Below are 25,310 nucleotides of genomic sequence, written 5' to 3' on the forward strand. Positions count from 1 at the left end.
CATTTGTGTGCTTGGAAACAAGCACACAACACTCTACAAATTACACTGCTTGTAAAAAGATTAGAACACAGACCTAAAAGTTAGCAGACTATCAGGCATGTCCAACAGAAACTACTAATCAAGGATAAAATTAGATAAGATATCACACACTAACTCACTTGTCCGTCTCTATTTAAATTGCACTGTTACATGGCCGATCGAGAGTTTGAGACCAAGTTTTTCGTATCCTCACAGCAACATTTGCAAGCTGATGTGGGTCTCTACTTCGCTAATTTTGTAGAAAGCCGGTAACCCCTGCGTACATATGATTTCAATATAAACTTATAAAGCAGGGCCAATGCCTTTGGTCCAAAATAGTGGCAAGCGGATGCGCACAGGTTAGAAATGATTCTAAAACTAAGTATTTACATTGGCCGACAAACAGTGAATACTAGCTGTTTATACTCGCACCTTCCTTGCTCTAGTGCATCGAACCTGGGCCAAAGCAAAAAATTAGAGGTAATTCCATGATACAAATGAGATCATGCTTTGTTTTCACGACTTACATTATCTCTTGTGTCAACACCAGTTACATCAGAACTGTTCTGCGAATTCAACAACTGTAATGCTCTCTTGCCCCTTTTCTTAAGGTCGGCTACAAAAATGTGTAGAACTGTATTATCTCTTGTGTCAACACGGTATGCATAAAATTCTCTAAGACACAGAACAGTTGTAATACATTTTGTAATAGCCTCATAAAATTGTCAGAAGAAAAGCACCTTGTAAAAATGGACTAATAATTGCTAATTATTTAAGATAGTTCCATTTCCATACAGACAGCTGATCGGAATCACTTTTATGTTGAGCTTTGACTTAAGACCAACTTATAGTATTTAGATTTTGTTCAGTCAGGTAAGACAGTTCAAGACCTCACATAGTCAGTTTTAACTTTTAAATGAACCACAGTCCACGGATTTAGTCTCAGAGCCATCTGCCCATACAAACTCTGTACAACCATTGACAAAATGAGGTGCTGTCTGCATCCTAGGCATAGGCCGGTTACCTCTTTTGTTTGATAAAGGCGGTTTCACAAAATTGTCATCGCAATCACCAATGTCTTCAAGTTCACTGCTGTAAGTTGATATGTAAGTAGTCATAGATAGGAAGTTGGAAAGGTTCAAAATGAAATTAAAAGGGAATAATTTTCACCATAAAACCAAAGAGCCAGAAAGCAAAGCTTCATGCTTCTGGGATTCAGATGAACCCTTGTCATGATCTCTCTTAAAGGAACTATTAATAATTCATAATTAGTGCCATCAAAATAATGAAAACTTGCAAGATAAACTTAAGAGTGAAGTACAAAACAGACTTTTATGAAATAAGCTGGACAAGTTCATTTCAACCCCCTTGTTATACTTGCAACACCAGCAGTCCAGCACATTCTGTAAGAGAGTTTTAGTTCTTTATGTTGATTGAACGAAACAGAGTTGTGGTTGGACTGGCAGGTATATGCCTATTATGCCATCCAAGAACCAGTAACCAGAAATCCAGGCCACTGGCCACGGCAGGATACAAAGATAAAGTCTGTGCAATTTAATTTCTGAATTTATCTGAGATAAAGTAAAACTGATCTATTAGAATCAGGTTTATATAAGTTAAATTCCTTTCTAGAATAGTGATGTCTTCTGGGAGTTTGTTTTCAGTTTAAAACCCTTTTGTTACATGGATTTTTTTTGTGCAGGACATTTTGGACATTGAAACAATATTCAGTTAGCATGAAATGAATGAGGCCGACCAATTATACCTACACACATAGATCTGATGGTAATACAATTATACAAGAAGATGAAGCCACATTAAGCAGGAAGTGGGTCAAGGTGGCCCTACACAGCTAGGTCAAGAATAATTCATATGATATAATGATATATTGCACTATGGTGTAAAACTAAAACATGATATCATGACTTCATGAGATAACCTTTGTAGAATACATTTAAGACATTTCACAATATCAGCTTAGTCATGTGCATATACCAACCAATGCAAAGGAGTCAATTAGTCAAATCATTTACAAACAAAGAAATCATGACAAACTGTTCTGCTTACCATTCTCTGAGACGAAAGTTGGAAATGTCCTGCAAAAACAATAAGAATATAGATATAAGTGTTCATGCGGGAAACTATAAGTAATTCATTATCTAGCCAAACTTATAATTTGATTAGAGGTTAGCAACTACGAGCATACCACAGTTTTCCTACAAGAGTTAGGATCTGCCTCTGAAGCTCTAGTATTCCTGGTGGAGCACCTATTCATAGGCCGCTTCTGCTTATCCAAGAGGGAGACACAATCTCCAGAATCAGCTTCCTTAGATAAACCCAAGGAGCCTGGAGATGACAACTTTGTGCCAGCAGAACCACAAGATGACACATTTTCTTTCTCCAAGCTACTATTAGTATTCTGATCCTTTTTCTTGGACACAGATTTCCCAGATGCCAAACTTTTGTTCCCTTTCCCTTTATCACAAACACTTGCATTCCGTCCCACTAATTTGCTTAGCGCGGAACAAGCTTCCCTTTCAGGAGCAGATTCACTTGATACCCTCTCAGAAACAAAAGAGCATTTAACATTGTCCTGAAATACATGTCAATGAGCTTAGACCATCACCGTGTTAGGTGCTAGATGGTGTACCATTATACGAAACTGGAGCATTGCAGACAGAATATACCTGATGTTTATAAGGTTCATGAGCTTTGAGAATTCTCTTTACAAGCTTATCACTAATGAAATTCTCTTGGCATTCCTGCATTAGAAATAATGGAACCAGACAAAAAGTTAGTTATATTGGAAAGATAGACTAAGCTATGCATTCAAATAATTTACAGAGTGGCTTACATCTACTTTTCTTTCACTCCCAGATAATTTATAGTAAGATGAGGGCAAAAGAATATGGCGTGGAGAATCAGACATCTTGCAATGCTTATCAAGATCTTTTATAATAAGCAAGCCAATTTTCGAGAGAATGTGCAATTTCTGTGACAGGGATTTAGGATGTCAGTGTTCGATGACAAAATGGTAGGTAAATTGTACATGTCTAACAGTGGCCAAAAGACATACTGGAGTGATCTCAGAATCAGATGGATCCTCAGCCTTCTGAATAGCACGGAAGATCCCTGACAGAACTGATACGGAACTGATCGTGGGACCATGCTCAGTTCTGTTAAAACTGTCTACTTCAACTAGTGCCCTCAACATCACACAAAGCGGGCTGTCAACAAACCAAAGGAACACATAAGAAACATCAAATTTTCTAGCCACAGGAACCAATTAAGTACCACGGAGCTTGTAGCAGAATCCAAAAGTCTAAAATAAGAAAATACCTGCAAAATTCAGGAAAGCTAGTCTGATCTTCAATATAATTGGAAGGGAACCCCCCATCATATGCTAGAGTATGGATCAAGAAAACCACAGCATATGCTGGGTTGTCTACAATTGAATCTTTGCTTGCTCTGTTCTGTTGAACAAAAAACCTTCTTTGCTCCTTTAGCACTTCACTTAAGTAATTTGCCGACTAGCAATAGTACAGGGAAACCCCGTGAACACATACAGGTTGTGTGGCATATATACAGAGAGAGAGAGAGAGAGAGAGAGAGAGAGAGAGAGAGAGAGAGAGAGAGAGAGAGAACTGACAAAGAAATAGAAAAGAAAAGAGGACATTTACTTCAGCACGGACATCTCCAGAGCAATCTGTTGACGCTAGTGCCAAAGCACATGCATATCTAACTGGGATTGCACGTCTCTTTAAGAGGCCATAAAGTTTGCAAATAAATGATTTACGAACAATATATGAAGGATCCTGGAAGCCAAATAAAATATGCGTTACAAAAGGAGAGGTAAATATTAAAATGCAGATATCCTCCAATAAATAATAGCAAGTTTGAAATATGGAATTATGATAGGTCGGTCAGGTTAAACGTCTCAATACTAATTGCACTAGTAACCAATGTATGTAAGGCGAACTGATGCATGCAAGCATACATGTCTCTGCACAGAGAAGATTGCACCTCAAAATGAATGACCTTCAGAAAACTAAAGTACCAAATAACTTTGAGCAGGTTAATGGGCAGAAATGCTGCCTCAATATGAAAAATAAAAACATAATAATAATAATTAGAAGTGCAAAATATTGACGATACCCTTGCCATGAGAATTGTGTTACGAAATAATTCTGGTGAAATATGTGAATCCCATCTTGTAGCTAATTTCAGTACACATTTCCCAGCGGCCAGCTGCAGATACAGACTATCATTTTCACTGAATACAGCACGAGAGGAAATAGAATCGGTGTTAGCTTATATTGGCCAAGGTGGCTTGATGCAGTAGTATAGTTCAATTGTAAGCTCCAAACTTGTGTTGTTGTTAGATAGGCCAACGAGCATATATGGTAGCTGTAGAATTGAGATTCCTCGTAATCGTGGGATAGATGGGGAAATCAGAATACAGCAAGATAGTGTTATTAATTTCTGAATGCATTGTTTCTTTATTACATGCCGAGAACTGATGAAGAGGATGGCAAAAATGGGGACTCTCCTAGAGTAACTGGTCTTGTAGGTATGTGCAAAACTCTTTCATTTATTTTCTATAAAGTGCAGGTAAAAGAAACAATTCTACATTCCTTACCTCTATAAAAAGGTTCATTGAGTTCCTATTTCCTGTCATTGAACTAAACAAGAAGCATCTGACTGAAATGGGCTGGCATTCCTAAAATACTGGACCATGTTTCACAATCACAATAACTCTAGAACATTGGTACCAATATAAAACGAAACTTGTAATGCGCGTAGTGGATGACTTTTAAGCAGAGAAGGCATAAGATTTTAATTTTTCAAACTAGAAATATTGACCTTAACAAATATCATAGAAAAGCTAATCAACACATTTCAGAGTTTTTTCTAAAAAAAATTAGTATCGCCACTTTGCCAGTTGCCTGAAAGCTGAGGTTATAAGAAAATACAGAGAATTTGGAATAGCAAATTGTTTTCTGAAAAGAAAAGGGGTTAAGTAGAACAAGACGAACCATAGAGCAATGTCTGGGAAAAGACCCTTCTCATATTCCAACAACTTCCCCAGAATACCATTAATTCGAGCACGAGCTATTCTTGGTAAAAAACCTTTGACAAGGGCTTTAAGACAATAAACCTACAATAGACCACAAAAAATTCAGATCAGAACACAGATGCATCCCTAATAGTCTCCTGTTTCTCCCCACCCATGCCAACATGCTAATAAAAGTAGAAGAAAGTTGTTTCCAAGGTGGATGCAATATGTAGAAACCCTGAAGTCAATTTCATCCACACTAAACCTAACATGAATCAATTGCTTACTTTCGAACAGTGAACTTACCTTCAGTTTGCATGAGCAGCAGCATGTAGAATTGCCATCAAGGGATGACTGTCCAGATGTTGAAATGAACTACATAGACCAAAGCAAAACAAATAAGCTTGTTTAACTCTAGACTAGATATTATTCTACAAAAATACCTACTTCAGTTGACATCAAAATATCTTGAATGGAATTGACGATCTGCCTGCCATATAACTCATAGACAGAAGGGGAATGCTCCAATATTGAGCCCAAAGACTGTAATAGTGTTGGCACATTGCGATTATCATTTAGACCAGAAACAACTTTCTGCAGGGAAGAATAGATGACATAAATTGTACAAAATGGAAATGATCATATAGTGTCAAGTTGAGAGAAAAAAATTTAAAACAAGGATCCATCTTGACAACAAACTTTCCGTGAGTAGCATAGCATGATAGACATAATTGACAACAGTATTAAGCATTTCAATATGAGAATAATAAACCAAGATGAACATAATATGTGCTTAGTAAGAACAATAAATAACGATGAATATAATATGTTCTTTGTAAGTAGATACTTTTAACTAATTAGATTGTCCTACACTTTATATATTTAAGAACAGAGGGAGTACTTGATTATGTCATGGAAATTTTTTGGAAATCAGTGACATGGGTTCTTCTGAATAATAACCTATTGCATCATATTTTAATCTTTGTCCTGCTCTCAGCCATGAACAAAACATATAAAAGCTGGATTTGTGAGCCTCTAAGTGCGCAGTTCATAGTTCACACTAGTGAATAAGATGAAGAGAAACCTCAAAAGCTTTTATTTGATTAAAAGAGGGATTTCTCTAGTAATATCCAAAGCAATTTATCGCCTACATTAATGGTAAAGAAGGATAACATAAATCATGCCACTTGTGATCAAACAACATATGCAAGTATACACAAACAGCAACGTAAACCTTGCAGCAAGTGAGATGCAAGCAAATGGGATAAGAATAGGATAGACAAAGTTGGGTGAGCTTGAATGGGAAATTAATTAATGTCATGTGGAAAATGTTATGCAACGGTTTGGTGAAAACATAACAGCTGGAACACAAGCTACCATCATTCATGAAAGCGAAACACAGCATCTCAAAAAATGTCAGTGCTTTATTTTTGTAATATAATGATGTGGACTGCTATATTAATCAATAGTTGGATAACAGGTTCAGTAGTTGGATAGAACCCTAGCTCGCCCTCACGCAGGAGGCTCTGAGCTCTAAAGGCTATCCTACTTACCAAGACTCTCCTCTCTTCCCTGAATATAAAGACTCTATCTTAACAGACCTCTTAAACTTAAGCCTAACAAACCGGAATTAACCAAACTAGGCGCCTATTCTGTTGTGGACGCCCTTGCCTTGCTCCTGCGCTGGTACTTCTTGCCAAATCAGGGTGACGCTCCTTGAACTCCTGGAGAGGTTCCCAAGTAGCCTCTGCAGTGCTGCGCCCTTCCCACTGAACCAGCAAATCCCACGAGTTCCTGCTGGGCATTGCTCGGAGTACCTTGGCAGGCACCGGCAATGCACGACCATTCGCGATTGGCGGCAGGGCGCCCATGGCTGTAGGTGTCTCACCATGATGCTTCTTGAGGAACGCGACATGGAAGACATCGTGGATTCTTGCCTTAGGAGGTAGCCGCAGACGATACGCCACGGAGCCGATCTTCTCCACCACCTGGAACGGCCCGTAGAAACGTGGTGATAGCTTGGACTTGGAGCCATCAGTAATTCCGGACGCGGTGCGCTGATGCAAGCGCAGCCACACCCAGTTGTTCACCTGGAACGAAAGGTCCCTGTGGAGCTTGTCATGGGACGACTTCATATAATCCTGCGCCTGAAGTAGTTGTTCCCGAATCTCTGCCAAGAACACGTCGCGATGCTGAAGCTGCTTGTCCAGCGCGACGACGCGCGCCATGCCAGGATCATACTGCACCAGCGACGGAGTCAGCCGGCCGTAGACGACCTCGAACGGCGTAGCTCGCAAAGCAGTCTGGTACGATGTGTTGAAGCAGTACTCCGCCCAGGGCAACCAGCGAAGCCAGCTGCGTGGCCGATCGCCAGCCAAGCGCCGCAGGTAGACGCCGAGAACGCGGTTGGCCACCTCCGACTGGCCGTCAGTCTGACGCCGGAAAGCAGAACTGAGACGTAGCTTCACGCCGGCGAGCGAGAAGAGCTCCGTCCACAGCGTGCTAGTGAACACCAGGTCCCTGTCACTCACAATGGAGCACGGGAACCCATGTAGGCGTATGATGTTGTCGAACAACGCCTACGCGACGGAGAGAGCCGTGTAGGGGTGGCCGAGAGGAACGAAGTGGACCATCTTGGAGAAACGGTCCACCACTGCGAGAACGACGGACTTGCCGCCGACCTTGGGAAAACCCTCGACGAAGTCCATGGCGATGTCGCTCCACACGGACGACGGAACCTCGAGGGGCTGTAGTAGTCCGGCCGGGTGCAGGTGTTCCGTCTTGTTCCGTTGACAGACGAGGCACCCCCGGATGTAGTCGCGGACGAGCTTGGCCGCCTGCGGATAGTAGAAGTAGGAGCACAGCCGCTCGAGGGTGTTCTGGATCCCCTCATGGCTGGTGTCATGCGCGTGGTTGAGCAGCTGCGGCCAGAGCGAAGATGATGCCGGAATGTAGATGCGGCCTTGGTGTAGCACGAAGCCGTCGGCCTCAGACCACACTGTGCCGGCGACACCGTCGTGGATCTCCTGGTGCTTGACGACTATCTCAGGGAGAGATTGCGCCTCACGCTGGAACGCGTCGAAGAGGGGGAACTCCGGCCGCGACATGGACTGAGCGTGAACGCGTGCGCCAAGTTCATGCTCGTCACGCCGTGACAAGGCATCAGCTGCCGCATTCTGCTTCCCAGGCTTGTACTCCACTTGAAAACTATACCCAAAGAGTTTGCTTACCCAGGTGTGCTGAGGTATTGTCGAGAGACGCTGATCCAAGAGGTGCTTGAGACTGCAATGGTCCGTTCGCACGATGAACTCTGCCGTCCACAAGTAAGGCTGCCAGTGGCGCACGGCCTGCACGAGTCCAATGAGCTCGCGCTCATATGCCGCCAACTTGGCGTGTTGCGGCGCGACGGTGCGGCTGAAGAAGGCTATTGGCCCGTGCCCTTGATGTAGCACTGCGCCGAAGCCGGATCCCGATGCGTCGCAGTCCACGACGAACGCCTTGGTGAAGTCGGGTAGCTGCAGGACCGGAGCCTTCGTCAGCGCGCGCTTGAGGTCATGGAACGCCGCCGTAGCCGCGTCGCCCCACTGGAACGCGTCCCGCTTGAGGAGGGCCGTCAGTGGCGCAGCGATGACGCCGTAGTTGTGGATGAAGCGCCGATAGTACCCCGTGAGCCCCAGAAACCCACGGAGCGCCTTGATGGAGCGCGGTAGCGGCCAATCCTGGACGGCCTGAACCTTGTCGACGTCCATGGCAACCACGCCGTTCTCGATGACATGGCCGAGGTAGTGGATCCGGCGTTCACCAAAGGAGCACTAGGAGAGCTTGAGGACGAGGCCGTGCTGCCGAAGCGTGCTGAGGACCGCCCGGACATGCTGCAGGTGTTCTGTCTCGGTGCGGCTGAAGATGAGAATGTCGTCGAAGAAGACCAATACGCACCGGCGGAGAAACGGCCGCAGCACCTCGTTCATGAGGGCTTGGAACGTCGATGGCGCGTTGATGAGGCCGAAAGGCATCACTAAGAACTCAAAGTGCCCATGGTGAGTTCGAAACGCTGTTTTGGCAATGTCATCCGGATGCATCCTGACCTGATGGTACCCGCTGCGTAGATCAAGCTTTGTGAAGAACACGACATCCTTAAGCTCGTCCAAGAGTTCCTCCACGATCGGAATTGGAAACTTGTCCCGGACCGTCTTGCTGTTGAGCGCTCTGTAGTCGACGCAGAAGCGCCAAGAGCCATCACGCTTGCGAACCAGCAACACAGGTGACGAGAACGCCGAGGTGCTGGCCCTAATAATCCCTTGCTCCAGCATTGCTTGACATTGGGCCTCGATTTCATCTTTGAGCATTTGGGCGTACTGGTATGGTCTGACGGCCACCGGAGGGGTGTTGGGCAGCAGATGGATCCGGTGATCCAGTTGTCGAGGCGGCGGCAACCCGGACGGCGTCGCGAACAAGTCGTCGAACTCAGCGAGGAGGGCCATCAGGGGGTTGGCGGCCCGCGTGACTGCCAAACGTGGCAACGGTGTGGCGTGCACTCCTGTCCAGCGCACCTTGTGATCATGGCGCCAGAACGTCATGGAGAGCTTGGAGAGGTCCCAGACGATGAGTCCCAGGGAGCGCAACCAATCGCAGTCCAAGATGAGGTCGTAGCCTTCCAGCGGGAGGACGTAGAGGTCGGTCGAGAACTGTTCGTCCTCGACGGTCATGGACACGCCACGACAGACGCCGGAGGTGGGCACGCGATCGCCGTTCGCGACGCCCACTGAGAGACCCGGCCGTGGGGTGGGAACGAGGCCGACACGACGAGCCATGGCGTCGGAGATGGAGTGCGTCGACCCGGAGTCGATCAACGCGACCATGGTGGCGCCGCGGATCGCTACTCGGAGTTGTAGAGTGGAGCTCGTCCAGATGCCGGTGACGGCGTGCACCGAGATGGTGACGGCGTCCTCCGCTGCGTCCCCGTCGTAAGTTCCAGGTAGTAGATCCCTTTGCCAGAGCAGACCTTGGCATGTTCCTTTGAGAACTTCTTAGGGCAGTTGAAGCACAGCCCTTCCAGAAAGCATTGGCCCATCTCCTCCGGTGAGAGCCGCTTGAAATGGTCGTCCGTCGGCAATGGAGGTTTGGGCGCGGCCACGGGCAGTGCTGATGTAGAGCCTGTGGTGGGTGTTGCCGGCGTGGACTGCGACGAGGAGGCCGATGCACGCTGAGCGGAACGCGACGTCGTACAGCCTCCACCGGTGGACAGCTCCGTGGTCACGTGTTGGCGACGCTCGAACGCACGGGCTAGAGCCATGGCGTCCTCTAGTGTTGCCGACTTCTGCATCTCGACGTCCGTGCTGAGGGGCTGCTGGAGTCCCGCCGTGAAGATGGCGATCTGTTGCGGCTCCGTGACATCTTCGCAGCGAGCCAGGAGCAGGAGGAATTGCTCCTAGTAATCGTCGACCGTGGAGGTGCGGCGGAGTTGTGTCAGCTCGCCCAAGGGGTTGCTACGCAGTGGGGGCCCGAACCTCCGGTTGATGCCGTCGACGAACTGACTCCACGACGGAACGCCCTGGTTTTTCTCCAGACGATAGTACCATTGGCCAGCGGCGCCGTCGAGGTAGAAGGACGCCGTCGGAACCTTGAGGTGTTCCGGCGTGCCGTAGGTGCGGAAGAACTGCTCGCCTATGTGCAGCCACGTGATGGGATCATCGTTGTTGTCATACTTCGGGAATTGCAGCTTGTGGCCAGGGGTCGCCGGCTTGCCGAACGAGGATGCATCGTGGGTGTCGAAGCGACCCTGTTTGTCCAGGATCTGGGTCTGCACGTTCTTCACCGACGCGGAGATGAGACTTGTTTCTTGGCAAACGGCAGAGATCTCCGCGTCCATGCGCTTGCCAAGGTCGCCGACCATCTTGACGAGCTTGTCGAACATGGATTCCATGGAGGCTTGGGTGGCCGGCGTTTGATCGGCGTCGTCGGAAATGGCGGTGGAGCGATGGGTTTAGCGGCGCGCAGGGGAGAGGGGGGTTGTGGGCAGGCGATAGATGGAACAGGCGGAGGAAAGACCTAGCTGATACCAAATGATGTGGACTGCTATATTAATCAATCCCAAATCACAGATAACAGGTTCAGTAGTTGGATAGAACCCTAGCTCGCCCTCACGCAGGAGGCTCTGAGCTCTAAAGGCTATCCTTCTACTTACCAAGACTCCTCTCTTCCCTGAATATAAAGACTCTATCTTAACAGACCTCATAAACTTAAGCCTAACAAACCGGAATTAACCAAACTAGGCGCCTATTCTGTTGTAGACGCCCTTGCCTTGCTCCTGCACTGGTACTTCTTGTCAAATATAGTGTCCACAACATATAATGTCAATTGTGGATTCAGACATTCAAAAATATATTAATATAATTAGGGGTGCATATTGGTGACCCTTAGGTGCACCTCCAACTCTCTTTAGTTCAAAATTTTGTACTGATTCTCCAAATTGAGATCTCATTTTGGAGAATTAGTACAAAATTTTAAACTAAAGAGGGAGGGACACCTAAGGGTCATCAATTGACATCCCTAAATATAATAACAGATCACTATAAGGGCCTGAACTACAACCTACCTTGCATAATTTAGCAAATTTCTGATCATCTGGGGAGTGCAGTGAAGCAATTGCAGTGATAGCATATTTTGATTCAGCACGAGTTCCTTCAATGCACTTTTGCTCCAATAATGGGTAGATGACATTGCTGGAAACAGAAATAAAAGTGTCTTTACTACGAAATGTACAAATATCCCTCTTACAAACAGATGTACTGCAGTCACTTCTTTAGAAAATTGGGAAAAGTTCACTTTTCACCATAACGAAAAATCATGAATCTGTTAACTCGTTAAAGTATTTTAATATTTTCTGGTTTATTTGACCCCTTGCTTCTTAATATCAGTGCAACTAACCCATAAGCCATAGTGATAATTTTGCAAGGGTGGAGAACGTTTAGGTGGTTCAACCTCATTGGATAGCCAGCTGGCTGAATGACGTCAGCTAAACCACTTAAACCATTTCCACCCCGCAAAGTAAAGATAGGGTAACCATCATTAGGGGTTTAATGCAGCGATATCATGAAACAAGGGGTTGAAAACTTCAAACACAGCAGAAAAACAAATAAGGTGTTAAGTGGGCTATCACAATACTTCAGTGGAGTAAAGTGGAATTTTTTCCTTGAAATAACAGATACAGTAAATATATTCTCTGAGTTTTGATCTATATATGAAGCTAACATGTCGCAGCGCACGAGTAAATCAGAACTTGTCCTTGATAACTCACATGTGAGGTGCAGTATTTATACAGACACCAAACCTTAAGAATGCCTTAATTGCTCAAATAGGTTGCTATATTTCCTTGTCATCCACTGTGTGTAAGTACTTATTATCCTATGGGGTCTACTAAGAGATAATGTTTACACTTCTTAAATAAGCATTTGTCATGTTCGGAATAATCATCAATAAACAAATAGATCAAGACAATACAGCTTCACATACGATATACAAATGCAATTACCTGAAACTAATAGATAAATGGTGTGTGGGTTTCGCCAAATGTGCCAAGATCCGGAGAGTCTTCTCATTTATCAGGACTGATTCTTCGGATAATAACTTAAGCAAGTACTCCTCTGACCCTCGGAATAATGATGGAAACACCAATGCAACTACCTACATGGTTACACCTTCGAGTGAGAAGCATACAAGATGCTTCTTGAATCAGAAGAAAACACATTGATAAACTCAAACATTAAAATTCTAGTAAGATGCAACTCATACAATCCAACTGAAATAACAAACATAAATCTAAGAAGGCAGTCCTTGTGGTTCTGTAAGCAATCTTGGATAGATGATAGCATTGCTTAGCATGATTGAAAGCATGGAAATAGTTGTAAGTGTCAGCAGGAAGTCAAACAAGAGTGCTCTTTACATGGAATCTACAATTAAGAAGTCTTTAACATTGTTAAGTACATCGCAGCACAATCAAGGATGAGGATTGAAAATGCAGAAGATAATCATAAACAACTTGCAGGCTCAGAGCATTGGAGACAGAAATTATACAGGAGGCCAGATAAACACGTCCAATCCTGGCTTACAACAAGGGTAGAATTTGCGATGCCTGCAAAGAAACACGTAGCTTGCTTGCTAACTAATAGCCTGAGACATGCAAGCTGTTGCAACCAATTGCCAGAAAAAAGATTAATGCAGAAAACATAAACAAATCACACAGTGAAGAGTACAATTAGTATGCCTAAGAAGAAACAGATAGCTTGGTTGCAGTCAAAGGTTGTAAAAATCAAAGATTCTGAGTCAGATCAGACGTCTTTAAGAACATAATAATGGATCTTAAAAATAAATATTGTAAAAACATAGATTCAATTGGCTATAACTGTAGAATCAGGACCCTTAATCCAGATTATAAATATGTTAAATTGCATGGCAGAATCGTAGATTTTGTCAACTCCTAGTTGGCAAGGTATGCCACCTGTTGCAAGCAGTTACAAACAAAAAACCAATCTGCCTTTCATTCCTTTCACAAGGGATGCACCATTAAACTGCAAGCATGTTTGGAGGGCCCAAATTTCAAATGCAGCCCTCCAATTTGATGGAGAAATACTAGATCTACCCCAACTCATACTTTCTATATTATCATAAATATGCTTACCAGTAAAAGATCACAAGCAGAGTCCACATAATCAGTTAGTTCATTTCCACAGGATAAAAGAGATTCAAAGATAGCACAGATCATCTCCCGATTAAATATTGAATATGAACATTTTATAGACAGAATTTTGAAAAAGCTGTGTATTGGGTGTTTGTGTCCAATCCTCTTGAGAAACGAATCCTGCAGATGTTGCGCACACACTGTCAGATACAATGAGCATAGAATTTGAAGCTTTAACGATCTGTTAGGACTTAGGACAACTGTATTAAGAAGAAGAGCACTTATGCAGGCGAAGAAAAATGAATAGAAGTAACTAGGGCATACCAATTGAGATGTGTCCTTTTATAAGTAAAAAAAAGTTGAATTGATCAAATCTGTTAAGTTTTTTTTTTATATCTCAGCAGAATTTAAATTTAGCCACTTGTAGTTAGGGATGAAAGTGGTAATCTGAACTGTTAGAACAAATTTAATATTTTAAAATAGATATGTATAAAATTGGATGGTGATCATTTCTTATATTATCAAGCACATTATTACAAATAAGAATAAAATTTTGCATAAATTATTTTATGCATTATTTGCTCCCTACAACAAAAAAAAGTGAAAAAAATACCGAATTTGTTTCCGAATCCATACCGAATTTTATATCTATCATTTGAGAAAATATAGGATGAATTTGAGGTTTACCTTTTATGAATCTTTACAAGCTCAATGCTCAAAACAAGAATACAAATTTGTATACAAGATTCTATATCCTATTTATTCGCAATCAAAGAAAAACGACCAAAAAACTGATTACCGAATAATTACCGTTTCCGACCGTTTTCAACCCTACTTGTAGTAAGGGCGTGAAATGGTGACCCAACACCCAAGGAGCACTACTGACCCTCTTTTGTTTAATTAATTAAACTAATTTTCCAAAACATGTTACATTTTGGAAAACTAGTTAGATTAATTGAACTAAAAAGGGTTGGCAATGACCCTTAGGGGCACCAATTCACATCCCTAACTTGTGGTAAGAAACTGAACATGGAAAGTTCATATTATGTTTTGTACTAGAAAGTATATCAGGATGTGGAACTGCTATTAAAATTGCAGTAGACTTGACTCACCGGAATATTTACTAAGTATTTCGATCATGGTGAATAGATGCGGGTCATTAAAAAGATAGATACACGGAATCTAAAGGTACATAATATCATGATGTTTTCTTTCCTCAATGCATGTTGACATCTTCCACAGTTTTCTGTGTCTGTTATGGTAGCAAATATTACATCAAGATAAGGGCACAATTGAGCAGTAAACAGAGGCACGATTGAGCGACAATGCATCACAAAAAATATTAAAGTTAGAATTTAAATTACAGAAGGAGAAATGAAAAGGACAAATTCTGCTACTAACTTTTGTGAGGATTATTCTATCCATTAGTTCTCAAATTTGAAGGGCATGCACATTTGCACAAGTGTCAATTGAAAGGGGTTATCAGCAAGATTAGTTGATGCGTAAGTAGAATTCTGCAACTATGATTACAGAGTACATATGCCAATTAAACAATTGAACATTGTACAGTGAAGCCTAGAAACTATGAACTACAACATCGCCGGTAAGTTGATATTGATGGGATTCTCAAGATAACAGAAACCAGTACATTCGAGAGAAGATAACAAAAACAAGGAGAGATCAAACAGTTTGCAGCATGAAAGGGCTAAAAGAGTATTACTCTGATCAAACAGCTTGTCGCAAAAGTAGTTCCCTCATCGATTAATCCAACCAAATCCTTAAATATGTTATTATCTTTCATCTGGTGCAAATTTTTAAAGCATTCTTCAGCTTTAGAGGTATCTGCAAAGGATGTTGCCATCTTTCTGAATGATGCGCAGATTTTCTTCTGTATTTCATCTGAAGGTTCCTCCTACAGCACATGCAGGCTTCATTTTGAGAACAAACATCTGCTGTTGCCAATAGATTAATAATTTACAAACCTTCTTTGCTCGGAGCGATAAATACGCTTGCATCTCCAATTGCAACCTAAAGTAAACTTCTTCAGAATAAACATTTGCATAGAGTTATTGCACTTGCATATTATCTGTTGTGGATATGAGATACCTACCTTCTCTTCTGAGAAAAGATGATGTTCAAAGCCTTAATATGTTCCGGTTTGAAATAAGAAAAAAACTCAATCCAATGGGTTGCTCTTTCTTTTGGAGAAAGTGATGATGGGAAGAGTTCTTCAGCAAATATTAGTTCCATATTCTGTGGCCTGCCATGATAAAGAAGCTAGAATTCAGAACTGTGGGCAAACTCCAATGTACAAAGGGAGAAAAAAGAACAAACCTGAAGGATTCAATATCATTATGGAAACAAACTATAAGTTTAGCTGGGATTTGTTCATAATGAGTGTTCACTGTAGCAGTTCCTTTTGAGCATTTCTCACAGTAATCTCGATACAGCTCCAGCAACTTATGCATCACATTTTTTCTAACAGATGCCTACAAAGTATGTTTGGGGTGAAACACTGTAGAGAAGTAGCCGCATTGAGAAATACAAACAGTTTATGCTCACCTTTTTGTCACGCAGCCTCTCAGCTGCAAGCAATATCACTTCATGAGGAAACAAGCTAAGATTTGATTTGGCTAAATCACAGACAGTGTTAACAGCTCGAATCCTCACTTTTTCATCAAAATCTAGTAACCTTCCTTGAAGAGATGCTGCAAAGAAATGAATATCAACATGAAAAGGCTGACAACACAGCAATCTATAAAGAAGAACAACCAATAAAAGCGCCTTACTAAGTATATCTTGCGCTTCATCCCCAGATGATTTAACCATGTAGCAGGCTTTTGCTGCATCAATTGCAGCAATTCTAACTTCTGCAGACTTATCGGAGAATCTCTTCAGGAATTCTATAAAAACTAACTTGTTTTCTTGACCAAAATGAAGATTAGATAAGGCAAGAAGCCTCCCAATCAGGTGAACTGCCTCCAGTCGTATATCAACTTGCTCACTCTACAGATATCGATGGTACAAATTCAGGAAGAATATTATACAGGTACAATGGTGTAACAAAGTAAAAAGAATCAACATACGAGAAGTTCATGTGTCAAGTTTGGAATGACAGCAAAAAGGATCTGGCGTGCACACTGGTATATTTCCAGAATAACTTTGTGATGTAATTTCCTGAGGTCATTAACTGGAATATCCTTGTTAAAAATGCATGAGGACAAAAAACTGCGAACGATAGGCTCCAATTTCTCAGGACAATTATGGATGATGTCAAAAGCAAGTTTGTGGGATGCTCCCTGCACATGCAGAAAAGAGGAAACTAAACATTAGCTGATCATATACTTGGACCCAAGAATGAGTAACATAGGTCCCCACATGTATGAGTATTTGTCCACACCATTGGGAACTTCAAGCTTTGAAGAAACATGCCATCAACAAGTAAAGAAACTAGAAAGTAAAAAACACACCTTGCCATCTTTTACTAAATTGCGTAAAATCAAATCCACAAGAGGTTGGGTAACTTTTTCATTCAATATTTGCACTATAATTGATAGCATGGCTTGGCACACACTCTGCTGAAGACCTTGCCTGCAAAAAGGTTTGCAGAAAAGATGTTACTAAAGACTTCATATTAAGTTTCTAGAGTCAAACAAGTATCCGGCAGACAAGTATGAAACTAAGAAATTCAAATTTCAAAAATAATCAGGAATGTAGTATACAAAAAATGCTAACAATAATGCAACATTTTCTTTTTAAAATACATTTATATTGGAATATGTAATTCCATTAAACAAAAGACTCAGCAACCATGATCCTCCGTGCCTCCTGAGGCAAAAGAAGAGTACATGGCAAAACTACATGCAATGGATACACATACATAATTATATATTTGTGATGTATGTTTTTATGTTGATTAAGATTGAATCTAGTGCAATTTGCAAGTTGCCAAAAATATGTCAAAGCGTCAAACTCTGGTCAAGCAATGATATCGGCATGAGACATCATAATAGAGTATACTGTACAATTGAGATTGCAGGTATGTATTTAATATCTATTTCTTCCAGAAAGTTAATAAGAAAAAATGTCAATAAAAATCACAAAAATTAACATGCTCCAAAACTGCACCTTTACTGGAACAGAAATGTATCCAGAAAATTTGACCAATTCTATTAAATAACATATCTTACAGAAATTTATCGGAGTTTTCTAGGTTTGGAGTGTTCCAGATATGTTTTCAGCAATAGTGAGTCCACATGGCAAATAATAGCCACCCAGACAAATTCCATAGTCATCAAAACCCAAGCATGAAATTACCATAACAGGCGTACAGGAAGGGCATTTCAATCATAATCAAGAAAGGCTATCAATGACGAAAAAATGAAAATTGAGTGTTCCAGTTTAATAAGAAAATATAGAAAGATGCTTAGCATGCACACTTGCATAGCGATATGGTGGCCAAGGCACTTGTTGAACCCACTCCATCAAATAAGTAAATCGCACTTGTCCCATGATACAGCTTGTCTTTAAAAAAGGCACGCACTTATGCAGTTTTGGGACACAGTATTGGAAGTCTTGATGACCTAAGAGCTCCTAGATCTAGATGTCTCCATAAAATGCTAAGTGGACAGAAAGTAAGCTGATATATGTACTAAAAAAACACATCTCACAATTACTACTAAAATATGCTCAACAAAGAACAAGTGCATTTGCAAGCAAAATGATGGACAAATGCATCATGTTCGAATGATGATTTGAACAAAGTTTAAGAGGACAGCAATCAAAACAATAGATTTACTTGTACCTCACCGATGTGAAGAAAATTTTGACCATATCAAGAATCAAGTCCTCACAGCCAATGTCAACCATTATCATAGAACATCGAAGCGCAGCAACACTTTCCAATATCTTCATCCTTCTAGTAAGATATGGACTGCTAGTTTCAGTAAGGTCTGCAAATATGCTGATAAATAGCCTAAATATTTCCTGTAAAAAAAACAGTTAACCAAGTGTTATTGAGTGCAGTCCTTGGTCAAATTGCTATCTTCACTACTTATTCTCAAAAGTAATGAAGTTTTAGAAGTTTTATTGAGAAAGATGTAACTATTAGGTAGTATTTCGCATCACCAGATACAGAGGGCATGACTGTTATGTACCTTAAGTATTTCATCGCTAAAAGGTGGATCAGGTGCGAGGATCCGCATAACCTCAATAAAGCAAACAGCAACAAGAAGTTTGACATCCTTGTCCTTATGGTTGAGTAAAGTGGTCTGGGCTAGAGATTTACTCAAAGCATGAAGAGCATCCTGCAGAGAGGATGATTGACTAAGCTCTGATAATGCATTTTCAGCTTGCTGCAGATAAGAACAAAAAGTGTGTTAGGGAAGTAAAGAATATTAATCCACTATTATATGACCCTTTCATCACTATGGTTATCCAACTTGAGTATGGATTAATAATGTACAAGTTCATGGCTAGTTCCAGAATAACTTCTATGCTAGGATGAACTTTTTTTTGAACCCTATGCTAGGATGAAACTTTTAAAACAACAGCATGATCAAATCACAGTTACACAAGAGATTAAAAGGTAACAAATCGTTGAAATGTTAAAGTGACTCGCTGTCAATTTACAGAGATGAGTATGACCCTGCCTCATAAATCCTTTCATTCTGCATCTAAATATTCATGTGAAAATCATGCCTAGCAGCTTCCTCTGTTATAGCAGTTCAGAAAGAAAGCAAACATGGAACAGCAAGCAGCGGCAAAGCACTGAATTTATGATTGCTTTTCTGCTGCTTCAAGTTGGCAGGACGGTCTTTAATAGGAAACTGGTAAATTTATTCCCCGCCTTGAAAAATAACCCCACAAACAAAACTAGTTTAAACAGAAGGGGGGTAAGTGCCACAAATCTTCACCAGGGAAGCATGTATGATTAACAATAAGTGCCACAAATCTTCACCATCAACCCCGAAAATCCCCCATTACGAAACCAACTCCTGAGTATCTACTCGCTCAAACAGAAGCACCACATTGACCAAACATGACATCCTCTACAGGTATATACACAACTTCTTCAGCGCTACTTCACTATCACTCCAGCTTCAGATGAAAATTAGTACGTACTGCAACTTGGTATTCAAATTCACTAAAAATTGTCAGAAACTCGGCAGAGCGCATCCACTTCCTGAACCCTAACTTCCAATTTGAGGAGCAAATACCACCAAACTTAGCAACGCGCCAGTGCACCATCGCAAGGGCTATACTATCAAATTCGAAACATCAGAGGCGGCGCGGCAATTCACGGGAAATGGAAACGCGCTCGGTTAGATCGAGGAGCAAATGAGCCAGGAGGAAAAGCGGGTGGAACAGTGCAGGGGTCACCTTGAGCAGCTTGACGAGAGCGTCCTTGCCTAGGCGCGGCTGCGCGAGGTGCTTCCCGACCTCCCTCACGACTTGCTCCGGCGAGTCGGGCATTGCGGGCGGCGCGGCGGCGCCTGGATCCCGGAATCCGAAACCCTAGAATGCTACGCGGTGGGAGAACGGGCGGGGACGGAGGATGAGGCGGAGGCCATGAATTTGAGGAGAAAGCAGGGTGTCAGAGCGCGGGGTCGGCTAGGTCGGGGGTCTTGGCCTCTTGGGGACAGCGATTTCATCCGGGAGGAAATTGGTATTTGATAGCTCTCACAAGTGGGCTTCGTCGAAATGTACCCTTAGAGTGGGCTTCGCTGGAAAGGGCTTATTAAATGGGATCAAACTGCTAGAAAGGACTATAGGGATTTTGTAACTTTATTTACACAGGTTGAGTCAACATGAGCATACAACATTACTACTTTGCCCCTGCCCAGTTTGTAACCGATCGGATCCCTTCTTAACGTTATTTTTTCCCGTTTGGACGTACATGTGTTGTAAAAAAAAAGAAAGAAAGGCCAAGCGGCATCCTGGACACCTCCAGATGCTAGCCGCAAATCCCTGTCCTCACAAAGCCAATTTTTCTGATTGATTGGAAACCTGGAATTTGATATAGGTGCAAATTGTCATTGAAGAACATATACTACTTGTTCAATTCACATCTCACATAGACAGTATGTGAACAAGAACATACGAAAAAGATACATGCACAGTGAATGCCCAAATATTTTTAGTTCTCATTTCACTTGGTCTTCAACTTCCTTGGAATCAGCTTTTTTGCTGGTGATCTCTTGGGGGTGAATTTTGCATGGTTGCCTGCTCACCTCCACCTTCTCCCATTAGCATAGCAAGTCGACTGCAAAAGTGATATTGTCAGACATATTTCAGCTTTTAATTACATCAACACAACATCAATAAATTGATAGTATTCCTAACCTTCTAGTCAGCCTGTGGGGGCTGGCTTGCATTATTGACTCTTTAGTTGGCTTTGATGGACTTCGGACAGCAACAATGTTTTCCTGGGCATTTGGGGCTGCACCATTGTCATCTATATTTGCTTCATTTTCATGTACATTTGGGGCTGCACCATTGTCATCTATATTTGTCTTGGTCTTTTGCTTTTTCTGGCTTGGTACTTTAGCTTTGTCACCATACTTGGTGGTGTTCTTTCTTGGCTTTCTCTTCCTGCAAAATCAATTAAAATGGTTGTAGCTAGTTTGGCACAGCAATGAATTAAAGAGATGTATTGTGTACTTGCCTTTTCTTTGTGCCATTAAGTCGGCACTTGTAGCTAGTTTCACCGTGACCCAACTCTCCACATCCGTTGCACCTTCTTTTGCCTCTAATCATCTTCTTTTTAAATTTGTCAGCCTCCTTGTCAGCCTCATTAGTAGCCTCCTTGTCAACCTCCTTGGCAGTCTCCTTGGCATCCCTTTTTCCTTTGCTGCCTCCACCCTCTAGGAAGCCTTTGATCCTCAGTTTTCTGTACCTTCCTGCAGTCTTTTTATCTAGTGGTGCTCCAACCACAAAAGGCAAATCCACATTTGGCCAATGCGTCCGGTCAGGCAATGGCTCAATTATTGTATAGTATGCATTTTTGAATCTCTGAACTGAGTAGTACTCATGCACAAAATCCTCCAATTTCACATCCAAAGCTTGTTGTGCCGTAATCAAAGCTAAAGCATGCTGACAAGGCTTACCAGTGTGTTGCCACTCGAGACATGTGCACTCATTCAAATATGGCTTCACAACATGCCTATTATGAGTTGTGGTGCTGTCCCATACCTCAGCAACCAAACTATCAGCCTTCACAACATACAAGTGTCCTAATCCTCTTGTCTTCATTTTTAGTTGATGCAGGACAGCGGGTAGTATTTTCCCATGAAGCTTTTCTGCAATCCTTCTCCTCTTGTTCCACAAAATCATTATCATCTCTCTAATCTTGTCTGCAAGCTCAACAACAGGAAGGTCCTTCCAATCTTTAATCCAATTATTAAAACATTCGGCAAGATTGTTGGTAACATAATCACATTTGATAGCAGGGTCAAAGGCACTCCTCATCCACTTTAACTTATGATGATCGTACAGCCACTGCAATATTTCAGTGGAAGACTCTACAACAGAATTGAAGAAATACTGAAACACTTGAACTCTGTACGCTCTTGCTGCAGGATACATTTTTGAGTAAGCATCCCCACCCCACCTCTTTATAAAATTCTGCATTAGATGTCTAAAGCATTCTCTTTGTTCAGCATTAGGAAACACATCCTTAACTGCCTTTTCAAGGCCTTTGCATGCATCTGTGCAAATAGCAAGTACAGGAATATCACCTAAAGCATTATGTAACTGTGTCATGAACCAAGTCCAATTATCTGTTGTTTCACCATCTATGAATCCAAAGGCAACTGGATACATCCAGTTATGGCCATCTATAGCAGTGGCTGCAGCTAAATGTCCATTCCACCTACCATTGAGTGCTGTTGAATCTATGCTGAGATATGGCCTGCATCCATTTCGGAAACCCTCTATGCAAGGCCCCAATGCACAAAAGAACCTATGGAAATACACGTTTTCATCTACCTGTTGAATGCCAATCTCGATGACACTACCAGGTGACCTCTTCATGACCTCAGCCTTCCAATTAAACAACATCTGAAAGCTGTCCTCCCAGCTGCCATATAACTTTTTCAGAGCTATTTGTCTTCCCTTGCAAACTGTGTCATAATGAATTACACATTTATGGTCATCTTGTAGCTTGTCCCTCAACTCTTTAGGTCCCATATTTGTATGTTTTCTAAGGATGACAACAGCCTTTGAAGCTACCCAAGCACTTGTAGGTGTAGTAGTCCGCCTCCTTGCACTGGATGTACAATTGTGTCCAGCAATCAAAGTTGTCACCTGCAACCAATAACCAAATGAAAACAATTAACAACAGCTCATAACTCATAACTAAACAATAAGCACATTGTAATCAGTAAATAAATACCATTATAGTCTTCCGATCTGGCTGTCTGTTCCCAATAAGATGCCATGGGCATCCTTCAACTCTACAGTCAGCAACATATTTTTTGGGGCATGTTTTAACAATTTTTAATTCAAATTCCTCATTTATCGCAAACTGTCTTACTGCCAACCTAAACTCCTCCATGGACGGGTAAACGGTACCCAGATCCATGCTAGGCTTGTTTGGGTCATATAAGATCATCCTCTCCCCTGGTATGTCATCATCAACAGGAATGGCGGCACCATGTGTATCTTCCATAGCAGGAGCTTTTCCTTTATCACCATCAGCACTAGCTGCTGCGACAGCCTCCTTAGCAGCCTGCTCGGCCTTATCATCCTCATCCCTTAAACCCAAAAGCACATACATCTGGTCTTCATCAATGAGTTCCATCCTTCCCTCTTCTTCATCTTGCCTCTCAACAATCTGCAGTGTATCCCAATCAACAAGCTGTCCTTGGTGTGGGTGTTCCGCATTTTGGAAAGTATTATCACCACCACTACCACCACCACCATCAGCAAGAGGACTCACGACAGCTAAACTAGGTTCAGGCTCCCCATCGAGCCTGGATAAAATATTTGATAAGTAAAATGAAGTTAGATGTCTAATTTCCATAAATTTTATGTGGAACTACTCAAGTTATCTGCTACTATAGTAATCTATTGCATGTTACCCACCTTGCAGACACAGAGATGTTTTCTGGATCAGATATCTCTGAAGAAAGTAGTTCAAGCCAGTTGAATTCCATGGGCCTCCAAACTCTAGGGTTAATGAGCACAGCGGTCGGATTCATAGGTCCTGGCAAATTGAATCAAATGCACAAAATCAAAGCAAATCTGAGTACACACCTCAAGATCGAAATGAGTTCAACGCGCCATGGCCGCCGCCCGCGTGCAGAAGCGCCACCACGCCGGAGCTGCGGGCCCAAATCCGGGGCCGGACACGCGCGCCGGAGGCGGAGACAGGGACGGGCCGGGGCGCTGCCGCGCCGGGCGAGGACGGGGCGGTCGGAGCGGTCGGCGCCGGCGCAGCAAGCGGCGGCCCTCAACTCCCTTTCTCCTTTGTTGCGAGCGCACGAACGAGACTACGAGAGAACAGAGCCCCGTCCAACAAAACGGATCTCAAGCTGGTCAGGGGCAAAAGAGTAATATCCCATGTTCATGTTGACTCCAATGATATAAAAAAATTAGAAAATCCCCAGAGTCCTTCTCGGCAGTTTGGTTCTCTTTGATGTACCCTTTTGAGCGAAGCCCACTCCAAACGGGATATTTCAGCGAAGCCCACCTTCGAGAGGCATCAAATACCAATTTTCTCTTTCATCCGGTGGAGGCTCCGGAGCATGGGATACATTCAAAGGCAAAATTCACTCTGGCCGTGTTTAGTTCCAACACAAAAAAAAAATTGCGATAGAATCTTACTAACTTGAATTACTAAATGAAATCTATTTATAAAACTTTTTGCACAGATAGGTTGTAAATCGCAAAACGAATCTAATGATGCTAATTAATCCATAATTAATCTATAATTAGCGGATGGTTACTGTAGCATCATTGTTGCAAAACATGGATTAAGTAGACTCATTAGATTCGTCTCGCGATTTACAGCCCATCCATGCAAAAAGTTTTGTAAATAGACTTCATTTGGTACTCCATGCATGTGTCAAAACATTCGATGTGATGTTTTTTTTTGTGTTTACGAGGTTTACGGGTAAAGAGGCCTCAAATGTTTGGCTTTCAAACATCTCACGTGTTCGATCGCTATTTTTTTTTGAACCGATGTGCAAGTGTTATTGGTCAGCTCAACTATAATTTTTTCTACATCCCTTTTTATGCGGAATGTGGATATTATCATCCAATTAAACTTTCTTTATGGTATGTTAGGGCAACTCCAGTGTATGGAATATGGGTGGTTCTAATACCGCGACACGTCATGAGTGCTAGCTTAGCAAAAATTCCCTCCAATGTATTTCACCTTATCTATAGACTAAGCTGGGACCACAGACACATCTTTTTATAATGTCCCCCTTCCTCTCCTCCATCCGCATCTGCCTCTCCCCTCCCCTGCTCCTCCGCGCCAGCAATGCTACGGGCCACGCTAGCAGCGCCCCCACCCCCCACTCGCGCTCAAATCCTCCCCCTCCTAGCGGTGCT

The 25,310-nt window shown here is 42.5% G+C and overlaps 3 protein-coding genes across 11 annotated transcripts; all 3 read right to left on the reverse strand.

The window, feature by feature from the left end:
- Positions 1-98: 98 nt before the first annotated feature.
- On the reverse strand, positions 99-20,391 carry LOC120673621 (sister chromatid cohesion protein PDS5 homolog A-like). Of its 9 annotated transcripts, XM_039954563.1 has the most exons (30): positions 20,133-20,391; positions 18,908-19,105; positions 18,556-18,737; positions 17,222-17,342; positions 16,838-17,050; positions 16,541-16,757; positions 16,314-16,459; positions 16,086-16,240; positions 15,862-16,011; positions 15,734-15,779; positions 15,472-15,663; positions 13,752-13,931; positions 12,606-12,757; positions 11,670-11,796; positions 5,522-5,668; positions 5,381-5,449; positions 5,055-5,176; positions 4,174-4,291; positions 3,699-3,833; positions 3,358-3,548; positions 3,095-3,245; positions 2,873-3,010; positions 2,706-2,780; positions 2,225-2,611; positions 2,086-2,114; positions 1,189-1,269; positions 1,043-1,110; positions 546-634; positions 409-474; positions 99-294 (listed from the first exon to the last, which is right to left on the reverse strand). In XM_039954563.1, the coding sequence occupies exons 1-29, from the start codon at positions 20,223-20,225 to the stop codon at positions 439-441; spliced, it is 4,008 nt and encodes a 1,335-aa protein (XP_039810497.1). In that variant the 5' UTR covers positions 20,226-20,391; the 3' UTR covers positions 99-294; positions 409-438. The 9 variants fall into 9 exon arrangements, with proteins under 9 accessions (XP_039810497.1, XP_039810499.1, XP_039810496.1 ...); XM_039954565.1 differs by having other exon boundaries at positions 99-474; positions 1,043-1,107; XM_039954562.1 differs by having other exon boundaries at positions 99-474.
- A 431-nt stretch (positions 20,392-20,822) lies between these two features.
- On the reverse strand, positions 20,823-22,994 carry LOC120675876. Its single transcript, XM_039957086.1, has 3 exons — positions 21,418-22,994; positions 21,096-21,344; positions 20,823-21,015 (listed from the first exon to the last, which is right to left on the reverse strand). The coding sequence occupies exons 1-3, from the start codon at positions 22,938-22,940 to the stop codon at positions 20,928-20,930; spliced, it is 1,860 nt and encodes a 619-aa protein (XP_039813020.1). The 5' UTR covers positions 22,941-22,994; the 3' UTR covers positions 20,823-20,927.
- Positions 22,995-23,130: 136 nt separating this feature from the next.
- On the reverse strand, positions 23,131-24,077 carry LOC120675074. Its single transcript, XM_039956165.1, has 2 exons — positions 23,838-24,077; positions 23,131-23,725 (listed from the first exon to the last, which is right to left on the reverse strand). Exons 1-2 carry the CDS (start codon positions 23,951-23,953, stop codon positions 23,131-23,133), a joined length of 711 nt encoding a protein of 236 aa, XP_039812099.1. The 5' UTR covers positions 23,954-24,077.
- Positions 24,078-25,310: the final 1,233 nt, after the last annotated feature.

The sequence above is a fragment of the Panicum virgatum genome, chromosome 5N (assembly GCF_016808335.1).
Source record: "Panicum virgatum strain AP13 chromosome 5N, P.virgatum_v5, whole genome shotgun sequence".
Classification (NCBI taxonomy): Eukaryota; Viridiplantae; Streptophyta; class Magnoliopsida; order Poales; family Poaceae; genus Panicum; species Panicum virgatum.